Source organism: Anomalospiza imberbis, chromosome 3 (genome assembly GCF_031753505.1).
Source record: "Anomalospiza imberbis isolate Cuckoo-Finch-1a 21T00152 chromosome 3, ASM3175350v1, whole genome shotgun sequence".
Lineage (NCBI taxonomy): Eukaryota > Metazoa > Chordata > Aves > Passeriformes > Viduidae > Anomalospiza > Anomalospiza imberbis.
The window spans coordinates 88,714-101,204 of NC_089683.1; the positions used below are offsets into that span (position 1 = coordinate 88,714).

The window sequence follows — 12,491 nt, forward strand, 5'->3', positions numbered from 1 at the left end:
GGAATGGCTTCCCACTGCTAGAGGGCAGGGTTAGATGGGATACTGCGGAGAAATTCTCCCCTGTGAGGGTGCTGAGGCCCTGGCACAGGCTGCCCAGAGAAGCTGTGGCTGCCTCATCCCTGGAAGTGTTCAAGGCCAGGTTGGACAGGACTTTGAGCAACCTGGTCTAGTGAAAGGTGTCCCTGCCTATGGCAGGGGGTTGCAATAAAATAATTTTTAGGGTTCATTCCAAGCCAAACCATTCTGGGGTTCTATGATTTCTCCAGCCATTTTGGCACAGACTGAAACAGGGACATTCTTGTTCTCTTTTGATAGGTGTGTCATGAGACTAGCACTGTTCTCTCTTCTTTTTCTCATCTTCTCTAGGTGAAGACAAGGAATAGAGACAGTCTGGGACTTTTCAGTCACAAGACATCATATATATAGCAAAGTTACGCCATATGTCAGGTTACACCTTCCAAACTGTAGTGTTTGGTTTGAGGCAGTGTGTTCTACAAACAACTGACCTCTCACCTTATTGGTAGTAGTCATTGCAATAGGACTGTGCCTGGGATGGAGAGTTCAGCCCAAAATTGCAGAGGAAGCCCCTTCTTGGTCCCTTAGTTTGTTTCCATGAAGGACTTCTGAGCCCATTTTCCTGTTCCAGCTCTGCAGCTGAGAGGGAACTGAAGTAGGACAAGGTTTATATATGTCTGTGCCAAGCTCTGAGGGGGGCAAGAGCTTAAAATGCTGCAAGGGTTTAAAAAGGTCTTACAGGAGTGTGTAAATAAGTATGAAATTTTAGGATGTGTGTCTTGGAAAAAGTCTGTTTCCTGATGGGTGATGTCTGTTTCCAAGATGCCTGCTCAGCTGTTCCTGCAATGTTTGTGTGAGCTAGCAGCCCAGCCACAAGCCCAGCTGAGCCTGTTCTCCTTTGCCTCCTCCAGCTGCAGCTCTATGACATTGAGAGCAGCACCAAGACGACCATTCTGAGCTATTGCTCCTACGTGCAGTGGGTCCCTGGCAGTGATGTGGTGGTTGCTCAGAACAGAAACAGTCTTTGCATTTGGTACAACATTGATGCTCCAGAGCGAGTCACCATGTTTCCTCTGAAGGTAAAACTCTGGAGACTTTGATTGCCTCCTGCAGTTTGTTTTTCTTCTTCCTCACATGTGTGGGAGTAGCAAGGGTGGTATGGCAGAAGGGAGACAGAAGGGAACTGTCAGTTTCTCATGGACAAAATACAAGCTGATTTGTCAACTTTGTGGCAGACATTTCTGGCAGAAGATGGAGCAAGGAGCTGTTCATGGCTCAGTGCTCAGTGTGAGCTCATTCAGAAGAACGATGACTGGAGAGCTGTTGCAGTGCTGCCCTCACACCCCTGAAACCCCACACACTTCAGATCAGCAGGAGAGTATTGACAGCTGGTACTCTTTCTAGGGGGATATCGTAGGCTTGGAAAGAAATGATGGAAAGACTGAAGTGATAGTATCTGAAGGGGTGAACACTGTGCCCTACACCCTGGATGAAGGCCTCATAGAGTTTGGAACTGCCATTGATGATGGGGATTATCACAGGTAAGTGCTGGATATGCCAGTGGGAATGGCAGGTAGCTCGTATCACATGCCAGACACCTGGGAATCAAAGACCCATGAACGGCAGCAGCACAGCTTTCCAGAGTTGAACTTCAGACTATCAGCATGATGTTGGTGGCAGGTCTGGCTATAATGAACATCAGAGTCCTTCAGAAGAGATTTTTCAGCTTCTGCCTCCTTGCAGCTTTGTGGTTTCAAACTCAGAGAGAGACTGGCCAGTCTGGTCACATAGACACCAACAGGGCTTTGCTGAAGGTAGCTGTCAGTTAATTGCAGTGAATAAGAGTGTGTCCAGAGCAGCTAGATGTGAAGTGGTGCTTGGGTGCTTTTACTGCTGCCCTTCCAGGGATGGTAGCAGTATCATGGAAACATCTAGGAGCTGTGCAGAGTGAAAACTGACTGCCTGAAGTGGTCGTGGCAGCTGCCTGGGTACTGCTGACACTTAGAGGGCTTTTAAAGTGACCAGGGGAGAAAACTTCACATGTTCCTAGCACTGTTGTGTCTTCAGAGACTTTCTCAGTAGGGACTTGTATCAGACAGAGCACTTTAGATTTGTCCTACACTGCTACAGCCTTCTGCTGATCATCTGCCTCTAAGTACCTTAGCCCAGGTAGGAATAACCATGATGTCTGAATTTCCCCATGTCTGAATTTCTGCTCTGTCGGGCTCTGTGTTCAGAGCTGTCCTCACACTGTCCTCTTCAGAGCTGGGCACACCCAGCTGGCTTTTGTTTCAGTGCCCTCTGGTTAGGAAGTTCCTGTCTCAGTATGGGATTTTCTTCAGAGAGCTCTTCTGTCACTGAAAATCTGCAAATCTCTCTGTATCAAGGGCTGCTGCATTTTTGGAGACACTGGAAATGTCCACAGAGACTGAAGCCATGTGGAAAACCCTCAGCAGACTGGCTTTGGAAGCAAGACAGCTGCACATTGCAGAGAGGTACACCACATCTTCATGGCTTCAACATGCTCTTTGCTGAATCCCAGAAACCAGGGTCCAGCTAAAGATGTGGCTCTGTGTAGGGTCTGGAATATTCCCTGCACTGGAGACTCACCGTGTTCTCTATGCCAGGCCATGGCTTTGCCTTCTCATCCCAGCCGGTAATGCCAGAACCAGGGCTGGGAAGACCTCTGTCTGTAGCATAAATTGTTGTTGATGGTAGCCCAAAGCTGTGTATAGCAAGGACTCATTGAGCTGACAGACATCAACAGCTCATGTCTGTTCTGTCTGTCAGAGAGAGACATTGCAGAAGCCTGGGGGGATGAAACATGAGCCTTGGTCGTGTTCCCGGATTCTCCCTTGGAGCAGGGCTAGAGGGCACATCTTAACATAGGTCTTGGCAAAATGCTTCTCTTGAAGTAGGGCCACCCCACCTCTCCCATTGCTGAGCTGAGTCTGCTGCCTAGTTTCTGATTTTCTTATCTTGGACCAAAAGTGGGTATTGACTAACTGCTTTGCATTTTCCAGGTGCTTTGCAGCTCTGGGAAACATGGCAAAGGCTCGATTTCTGCATGAAACCAATGTCATTGCTGACCAGGCAGCTCAGGAGCATGTAAGTCAAACTTTTCCTGCTCTGCAGAGCAGCAGTTTGCCTGTAAACACTTGCATGCACATTATCTTCTGTGTCTTTGCTCACCAGTGTCATGCTACAGACCAGTATCTCTTCATGTAGAAACTGCTGACATTGTCTTCCATCCACAGCTACCAGGTCCCTCTCAAGGCTGGCCATTTTATACTGTTCTGGCCTGTTACTGCTGTGATTCTCAACTGTCTTTCGTTTTTGTAGTGACCCAACCTCCACTTGCAGTCCCCTCCATGTTCCATCCCAGAGCCTGTTCTTTCCCTCAGCAAACTGAGCTTGCTGCTGTTGTCTGCAGGGTGGGGACGGCACAGACCATTACCTGGTGCGGGCCCGCTTGGCCATGCTAGACAAGAACTACAAGCTGGCAGAGATGATCTTTCTGGAACAAGTGAGTAAAAGAACAAGGAGTGGAAAAGGTTCTGTTTATTTCTGGATGGGGAGGTGTGTGCCCTCTGCTGTAAGATGAAAGGAAGATGTTGCTTGTTCCTAGGAGAAGAGTTTTCTCCATGAAGTAGAAAGAGTATTCCTTGTTCTGAGGTGTAGGATTACCCTGAGATGTATGAAGAGTGTGAGGGAGGATGTATATCCAAGTAAAGGAGACACTACACTTTTCCAAGTGTTTTCTGCACATCTAACCCTGCCTGCTGTGAGAGCTCCATAGCAGTGTGTCTGCTCTTAACCTGGAGCCTTCAGGTTAACACTTTGCTTTCTGACACAGAACGCCCCAGAGGAGGCCATGGACATGTACCAGGAGCTGCACATGTGGGACGAATGCATAGTGGTGGCCAAGGCCAAGGTACAGAATATTGCTGCACTGGGCTATAGGCTGGTCTTGCTTGGTAAATCTTCTGGTTGGGAGTCCACTCAGGGTCTGTGTTCTTTTCACCTGCCCTACCTTGCTTCTGCTTAGAAGGGCTCCAAGTAGAAGGGAAGGTTGCACTGGTGTAAGTACAGACCTGGATGAACAGGGAGAAAAGCTACCAAAATTGCTTTAGGAGTATCTGTGGCTTCAAAAAAGAATGGGTAGTGCCATGGTACTCAGGGTTGGCATTGTAGTTTCTGATAACTGGACAACAAGAGGCCTGGTGATGTGACCAGGTGCTCAGAGCCTGCAGGATGAGCTGGGCAATATCTCACCCTCCCCAGGTCTTACCAGTTCTGTGTTTCTCCATAGGGACACCCAATGCTGGAGAAGTTGTGTCGGGGTTACTACCAATGGCTACTGGATACCCAGCAGGAGGAGAAGGCTGGGGAGGTCCAGGAGGGACAGGGCGACTACCTGGCAGCCATCAGCTTGTATCTGCGGGCAGGGCTGCCAGCCAAAGCAGCACGGCTAGCCATGAACAGGGACGAGCTGCTCACCAACACGGATGTCATCGATAGGATCTCCACGGCACTGATCAGAGGGGAACTGTATGAACAGGTGAATGCCCCTTCCCACTTGGGGGCCCTTACCCCATCCTCTGCACCTGTGAGACACGGCGGGGACTGGGCTGGAAGGTAGCAGAGGTAGTTCTGGGTTGATGAGGTTGCAGTTAACATTTGTGAGGAAATCCTCACTGTACCCACTGTACATGGGTGAGGGCTAGAATTACTGTTATTAATCAGGAAAAAGATCACATCTGATTGGCAACATTTCTCCAGAATATAGAGTGTCAGTAATAGCTAAGGAAGATGGGAATCAACAGGAGCAGAATCGCAAATCAAACTGAAAACTTGATATCACTGTGGAAATGTCAGTGGTTCCTCATATCAGGATAAAATACAGCATAAGGATAGTCTAAATGGAAAAGTTAAGGAAGCAGAACAAAGGAGTTGAAGACTGTAGAGCCTTGAATATCATAAAGAAGGGATGTGATTATTCTCTAATAACACATTTGGTGTCTAATAACACAAAAAATGGATAACTTATTGTGAGGTGACAGTTTTAAAACCAAAGCGTGTTTTTCCACAGCACATCATGTTAATGTAAGAAAGCAATGCTGAGTCTGCCCACAGTCAGTATCCTGGCCAACAGTGGCCTCTGGCAGGTGCTTAAGAAAGGAAAATAAGGAACAGGGCAGGCAAATACTGGGTGGTATATCCCCTAGTGTGTTTTCATGGGGTCCAGCAGTTTGCAGCCTGTAATGTTCCTGAACAGCTCTACTTCTGTGTTTAAGAGCTCTTGGTTGATTTTACTTCCATGAGCTTGTCAAATTATTGCTTGAACCACATGTAGATTTTAAGTTACAATTTTGGCTATGAGTTACCCAGTTCAGTTAGATGTTGTGTGAAAAAAATACTGCTTTTTGTTAGCTCGTTTTGTGTCTCCTTTATAAATTACATTTCTCTAGTCTCAATTTATCTTCAGCATTCTCTGGCCATTTTAACACAAGACAACTTTGTACTTTTTCAAACCTGTCATCTTTTATTAAGCTTTCAGTTGAAAGAATAAAGCTTTACTTAAGCTTTCAGTTGAAAGAATAACTGGAACTCCCAGCTACTGGATGTTGTTACCAAAAGTATAAATAGTCCAAAAATGACAGACAAATCATGGAGGTAGAGTTTGTCAAAAGCCATTAAATAGGATGATGTGGGGGCATCCTGACAAACTCAGGCAGCTTCTACTGTGCAGATTGTCAGACATGGACAAATAGAGGAAAGGCTGGTATATCCTTGCTCTGTTTTTACAGTTCTTTCTGTGTGGTCTTGCCACCATTCAAATACTGAAGGGAATGAGCCTTTGGTCTTCCAGGATGGTTGTGCTGGGGTCAGTCAGCAGAAAGGACAATGGTCTTGGCACATGCTGTCTTTGCTAGTACTTCCTTAAGCCCATACGCTTGGTTAGTTGGGAAGGCAGAGCTGGTGCAGGAGTGTGCATGGAACTGGTGGGGTGTGATGATGTGGGGGGGTGGTGGCTCTGGAAACTGGCAGCTTGTATCTGTCACTAGGCTGGAGACCTGTTTGAGAAGGTTGGGAACCCACGAAAGGCTCTGGAGTGCTACGGCAAGGGCAGTGCCTTCCTGAAAGGTACCGTGCTGAATATGTTCCTCCCACTCATCTCCAGCAGGAGCCTGGCTGCTCTGGCCTGGTGGCAACATGAAATATTGCCCTGGGGCCTGGAGATGCCTGGATGCTCTGCAGCTTCCACCTATCATATCATTCAGTGTATTTTCACATAGTTGTACTTGCACATGCAGTCCCAGGAGAGTGTCTTGTTCCCAAGGCCTTGACCGGGCTGACTGCACCAGCATGGATTTGACCCAGCTCTCCACAGGCTCTAGGTTGCTGGGTAACCCATTGGAGCTGAAGTCACCAGACTGGCTTAGACAGTCACCATTCCCCTCCTCCTGTGCCAGATCCAAGGCCCATGTTTGCCCCACAGTTCTGCTTCCCTGCTGGCCTCAGCACTGCAGCTCTTGTGTCTCCTTACAGCCGTGGAGCTGGCTCGCCTGGCATTTCCTGCAGAAGTTGTGAAGCTGGAGGAGGCCTGGGGAGACCATCTGGTGCAGCAGAAACAGCTGGATGCTGCTATTAACCACTACATCGAAGCCAGGTGGGAGCAGGGGAAGGCTGTATAAGCAGCAGGGTACTGGCAGGGCATGAAGTTGATAGCTTTACCTCTGTCAGCAGGGGGTTTGCCCGAGTGAACCCCCACTGCCCCGCTTAGCTGTGCCCCGCTTGCTTGTGTGCACCAGCCATTGATGCCTTCCCACATCTCTCCCAAGGTCTTACAGTGCTGATTGCTCTTCCCTGCTGTCCCAGTTCTTTCGTCCCCCTTAGCACTGCCAGTTACTCAGCTGCTTTATGCTGCCCTAACTCAGGAAGCTGAATCAGGCAGCAGAGCACTCTAGTCTCTCTGGCACAGTGTAGCTAGAGGAGATGCCTGCTGCCTGGTTCTAAAGACTGATGGGTTTGGTGCCAGGTGCTCAATTAAGGCCCTCGAGGCAGCTTTGGGAGCCCGGCAGTGGAAGAAGGCCATCTACATTTTGGACTTGCAGGACAAACAGGCAGCAGCCAAATATTACCTCAAGATTGCCCAGCATTATGCAGCTTTACAGGAGTATCAGGTGAGGCCCCAGACACAGTCACCTCTGCTCTGTGCGTCCCTTAGCTGTATTGAGTGTGGTCTTTTCCTGGCAGGTTGCAGAGGAACTGTACATCAAAGGAGGCCAGACCAAGGATGCCATCGACATGTACACGCAGGCCGGGCTCTGGGAACAGGCTCACAAGGTAGAGTCAGAAGCCAAAGCTTCTGTGAACCTCACCCCACTTGGTGAGACGTCTTCCATCAGGAGGTGGTAGTGCCTTGTGCACCAATACCTGATCAACCAGTACTCTTCCCAGCTGCATGTGCAGGGACATCCAGTAGCCAGCAAGAAGTCCAATGTTCCCACCCTGACCCTGGCCTTCTCTCTCTCTCAGCCCCATGTGGGTGCACCTCTAGCACAAATGGCCCTCTCCAAGAGCTGGTCCTGTGTGCTTTGTGACAGTGACAAATGACTGCCCGTTCTTTGCAGAGCATATAGCATGGATATCTGTTTGTCACATAGGAAGGAAATATGTTTTCCCCTTCTCCTTCACTGTCACGTGTCAGGAAATTGCTGTTCATTTCTCCCTGTGTGTTCCTTTTGGCAGCTGGCACTCAAGTGCATGAGCCAGGAGGATGTGACTGTGCTGTACATAACCCAGGCCCAGGAGATGGAGAGACAGGGCAAGTACAAAGAAGCAGAGAGGTGAGTTTCTTCCAGTACTGGTGTCAGCCCAAGACTGAGCCCTGAGAAATTGGCTGTAGTGAGGAGATGCCCTTTCCTGGGTTAGGAGAAGAATTTGGGACTGGGGTTTGGAATGGTCAGAGGAACTTTCTCCACACACGGAGAACTGAAGCTGATATTTCAGGATGTGGAAAGATTCCAGGGACTGGTCGTGTCCTTGGCTGAGCTGTTTGGATGTGCTCGTGTTGCCAGGCTGTACATCACTGTGAATGAACCCGATCTGGCCATCACCATGTACAAGAAGTGTAAGATGTATGATGAGATGGTTTGCCTAGTAGCCAAGTACCACAAGGACTTACTTGGAGATACTCACCTGCACCTGGGCAAGGTGAGTGCATCTCATGGCAGGGGATCAGCTAAACCAAGCAGGGGCAAGATTGTTGTTACGGACGAGGGTTTGAGATCGCTTAAAAAGTCAGTGACAAGGGTATGAGCAAAAGTCAGGTTTAATATTAAGCATCAAAGCACAACAAGTTTGTTGTCAAGATTAATTCTGCTACTTACAGGACAGCTAAGGCACAACATGGAAAAACAAGCAACAATAAAACCAAACAAAATCCAGGCAATCAAAAAAGAAATTAACTAAGAACTATCTATGGGTGTGTGTGTGTGTGTGTGTGTGTGTGTCTGACAAAAGACAGTGTGGACAAGGATAAAAAAGAACACAGCCTAAAAGCTTAACAGCACTCGAATGTAAGAGTACTTTAACTTTTACTTTAAGATTAACAATTTAACATAGGAAAACATTTAACTTACATCTGACTTAATTTATAGCTTAACCTTTACAATCTAACAGAGGAATAACACTTTACAGCGTTTAGCCTAACTTATAACTTCGAAGTTATATGTAGCAACTCAGCAGAAGAGTAACACTTAGCAACACTTTGCCTATAACTTATGTTTAACAATTTAGCAAAAGGACAACACTTAGCAGCATTTAAATAAGTTTATAACTTAACCTTACTTTCATGCTGAACTTACTTAGATATCCAAGATACTTAAACATCTAAGAAAGCCACATTACTCCCAGATTTGCTATAGCATATGTGCATCTTTATGCACCCAGAGAGAAAGAGGCAGTGCCTACAAGATACCTGTGAAAAATTCCCCCCAGAGGTCAGTGAAATCCTCACTTTGGAGGCCTTTGCATCTCCCAGTGGGTGAAGGATCAGGCCTCAAGGAAGGAGCTATCAGCCCAGGACACATTGTGTTTTGGCAATCCTCCAAGAACAGCAAGCCTGAGGGTTTTGGCTCTGAGAGGTGTCCCCCTCCAGGGGGAGGTTGCTGGTCACAGCCCACTGTGGTCCCAGGACAACTCAAAAAGGTCTAATTCTGGATTGCTCTTTATAGGGTCGCAAGGGCTTCGGTCATAACAATGTTTCATCCTGGCCAGGGTTTGGGTTGGCATTTTCTCTGAAAGTGTGAGAACAGGAATGTTATGTTATTCAGGCAAGAGGAATATTTTCCAAGGCTGGTCACAAGGAAAACAGAAGCTCATTAGACAGCAGCCATTCCTGGGAGCAAGACAGTGTTTCTGATAAGCTCAGGAAGAGTTGAGCCCAGGTGGTGTTTTCAAGGCCAAGGCCTAACAAGCATTTCTCAGATCACATTGCAGCCTGTGAAGGAGAAGGGGAGAATGCACCACCACTAGTGTCACTGTCTCGTTGCCTCTGACTGCAGGAGCTGGAGGCAGAGGGGCGCTTGCAGGAGGCTGAGTACCACTACCTGGAAGCCAAAGACTGGAAGACCACCGTGAACATGTACAGAGTGAATGACATGTGGGAAGAGGCATACAGGGTAATAATCATTCACAGCTCCCCACCTGTGCAGGGGTCAGGTTCTGGCTGTGGGATCCTGGTGGAAACTGCTTTGTCTCTGTTCACTGCAAGATCAGAACATTTGGTGTTCACTACCCAGCCTGAGAACTGCCCCAGCTCTGGAAGCCTGTGGGCCTCCCAGTCTGCAGCATTGCAGTCCAAAAGCAGGGTTTGACTCTTGGCCTTTCTGCTTGGCTGCCTTCCTCGAGGCACTGCTCTGCCCCGATCACTGCATCCTGTTGTACCTCAGAGGTGTTGCTCTGGCCACAGCCCCCCAGCACTGCTCTCCTCAGTGTGGCCATGGAATGCTGGGCTCACTTCTGCTGTCCCAGCGTGATGCGGCTGTGCTGAGGCAGCAGCTGCTGCTGCGCCGCGTATGCCTTTGTCTTGCTGTCCCCCTCACCAGTGCAGTGGTGGTTGCAGAAGGGTTTGTCGGGAGGGAACAGATGGTTTTGGCGCTCCCTCCTGCTGGCAGGCAGCACATGAGAGGGGCTCAATCTGCTGAAGGTGAAACATACACTGGGTTCTTCCTTTTCTTTGGACAGGTGGCCAAGGCGTATGGGGGTGCGAACTCCCATAAGCACGTGGCCTATCTGTGGGCAAAGAGCCTGGGTGGAGAGGCAGCTGTGAAACTCCTCAGCAAATTTGGACTTCTGGAGATGGCCATTGACCATGCAACAGACAGCGGGTATGCACATGCCCAACACCTCCCTCCCCTCTGCCTAACCAGAGAAAAACGTGTGGCCAAGATAACTGTGTGCACATGGTAGCTGCAAATCCAGAAAATGACATGTCTTCCCACCCCACAATGCTTCACACAGGCCTTCCACATCCTTGACTCATCCCACTTCTCATCTTTGTGTCAGTCTCTCAAATGCCAAGTCTGAGCTGGCAGGCAAATGCAGTTTGCCCTCAACCTCTGCAGAGGAAGGCTTGTGAGAGCCTCTGAGCATGAGAGGAGGTACTCCTCATGTCACCAGATGTAACTGTCTGCCACAACAGCTTTGGCCCTGCTCTGCAGCTGGCCAGGTGTCTGCCTGTATGGCCATTCATTACTGCTCTTCCCGAGGTTCTCACATCTCTTGGCTCCTGCCTTGGGCTCTAAGAGCAGGTGTGAAGGAGCCAGATTTCCTTAGTGGGGACTCTAAAAGCTCCAGGTCAGGAACAGGAGGAGCAGGCAGTGCTGATTCACTTGGAACCCCCTGTATTCCCCTCTCTCCTCTCCCAGTGTCTTGTGCTCTGCTTGATGTCTTGTTCTTGATGAAGGCATACACTCACAGCACAGAGTCCTTCTCTCTTTCATTGCAGGGTCTTCGAATTTGCTTTTGAACTGGCCCGCCTCTCCATGAAGCAGAAGATGCCAGACATACACTTAAAGTATGCCATGTTCCTAGAAGATGAGGTAATTTTCCCCCTGGAACAGGTGCAAGTTCTCTAGTCCCTCAGGTAACTGAGCAGTTGTCCCTGGGCTGCTGCAGTAGTCACAGTTCTGGCTGCAGTCCCTGCATTTCCAAAGGGCTCTGTGATGACAGTGAAATGCTCCCTGCCTTGCGGTGAGTAGAGGAGGTCGTATGATGATGCCAGAAAAGGAAGGTGTGCAAACAAATCGCTTCTCCTCTAGGGCAAATTTGAAGAGGCTGAAGGAGAGTTCATTAAAGCTGGGAAGCCCAAGGAAGCCGTGCTGATGTATGTGTCCTCCACATCCTGCTGTGTCTGCTCTCTCCATGCAGTGCCAGCCTGGTTGCCTCTCCAGCACTGGGCTGCTCCTTGTCATCCTTGTTGTTACATCTCGTGTCCCTGCTACATCCCATCCCCCAGGTTTGTGCATAACCAGAACTGGGACGCTGCGCAGCGTGTGGCTGAGGCTCATGACCCAGACAGCGTGGCTGATGTGCTGGTGGGACAGGCACAGTTTGCCTTTGAGCAGAGAGAGTTCCAGAAGGCAGAGGCCTTCCTCCTGCGAGCACAGAGACCTGAGCTAGCCATCAAGTACTATAAGGTGAGTGCAGTCTGTAGCAACATCATTGCCTTCCTCACACCCTAAATTGGGTTCTGGACAAGAACCCATTTTAGATGAAGGAGTGAAATTCACCTCCCAGCTCCCCCTGTCAGCTCAGCAGCCAAAGAGAAACCATTTACTCAGGGTTTCTAGAGGAACTGAATTCTGGCCTGAAGATTGAACCAGTGGATTTCATATCATAGCTTTGCTCTCTCACAGTTCTGGAGGATGTATCCTGCCAGATTGTGGGTGCTCCTTGGGGTAGCACAAGTGGGTGCATTTGGAGGCTTAAGTGCCCATTCCACTGAGGTAGCTGGAATGGATGAGCATTCCCCATTCCCCTGAAGAACTGGGTGGTGTTACTGTGGTTGTTTCTTCCAGTCGGTTCTCTGGCAAGATTGCATGAGGGAACAGATGTGTTACATGATAGCAGGCGTGTGGGGGATCCCGATGAACTGGTGAAAACCTCTCCCCATTGTGCCTGTGCAGGAGGCCGGCATGTGGAGCGAGGCCCTGCGGATCTGCAAGGAATACATGCCTGGTCGACTGGGAGAGCTGCAGGAGGAGTGTGGCAGAGAGGCTGGCAAGAAAGGCTCCAGGTAAGGAGTGCTGTGGTCAGGCTGCAGGAGATAGCCTGGAAGCTCTTTCCCATGGCCATTTTGCTGATGCCTTACAGAGACAGCCTGATGGGATCCCTGACATCCACTTGTTTCCTTCTTGAGGACTCCGGACTTCTTACTGCATAGGTTTCCTATCATCCTTCCTCAT

The 12,491-nt window shown here is 49.1% G+C and overlaps 1 protein-coding gene across 1 annotated transcript in view; it reads left to right on the forward strand.

Moving 5' to 3' along the window:
* The window catches only part of IFT172 (intraflagellar transport 172), a 39,462-nt gene that overhangs the window by 14,548 nt on the left and 12,423 nt on the right, over nucleotides 1-12,491 (forward strand). The window contains exons 16-34 of the mRNA XM_068183039.1: nucleotides 927-1,094; nucleotides 1,420-1,556; nucleotides 2,403-2,510; nucleotides 3,039-3,123; nucleotides 3,449-3,541; nucleotides 3,872-3,949; nucleotides 4,328-4,576; nucleotides 6,084-6,162; nucleotides 6,568-6,688; nucleotides 7,058-7,202; nucleotides 7,276-7,365; nucleotides 7,771-7,868; nucleotides 8,100-8,235; nucleotides 9,588-9,704; nucleotides 10,270-10,412; nucleotides 11,033-11,126; nucleotides 11,346-11,410; nucleotides 11,543-11,723; nucleotides 12,213-12,322. Of these exons, the coding sequence (XP_068039140.1) occupies nucleotides 927-1,094; nucleotides 1,420-1,556; nucleotides 2,403-2,510; nucleotides 3,039-3,123; nucleotides 3,449-3,541; nucleotides 3,872-3,949; nucleotides 4,328-4,576; nucleotides 6,084-6,162; nucleotides 6,568-6,688; nucleotides 7,058-7,202; nucleotides 7,276-7,365; nucleotides 7,771-7,868; nucleotides 8,100-8,235; nucleotides 9,588-9,704; nucleotides 10,270-10,412; nucleotides 11,033-11,126; nucleotides 11,346-11,410; nucleotides 11,543-11,723; nucleotides 12,213-12,322 (2,297 nt within the window). The remainder of the gene's footprint in view (nucleotides 1-926; nucleotides 1,095-1,419; nucleotides 1,557-2,402; nucleotides 2,511-3,038; nucleotides 3,124-3,448; nucleotides 3,542-3,871; nucleotides 3,950-4,327; nucleotides 4,577-6,083; nucleotides 6,163-6,567; nucleotides 6,689-7,057; nucleotides 7,203-7,275; nucleotides 7,366-7,770; nucleotides 7,869-8,099; nucleotides 8,236-9,587; nucleotides 9,705-10,269; nucleotides 10,413-11,032; nucleotides 11,127-11,345; nucleotides 11,411-11,542; nucleotides 11,724-12,212; nucleotides 12,323-12,491) is intronic.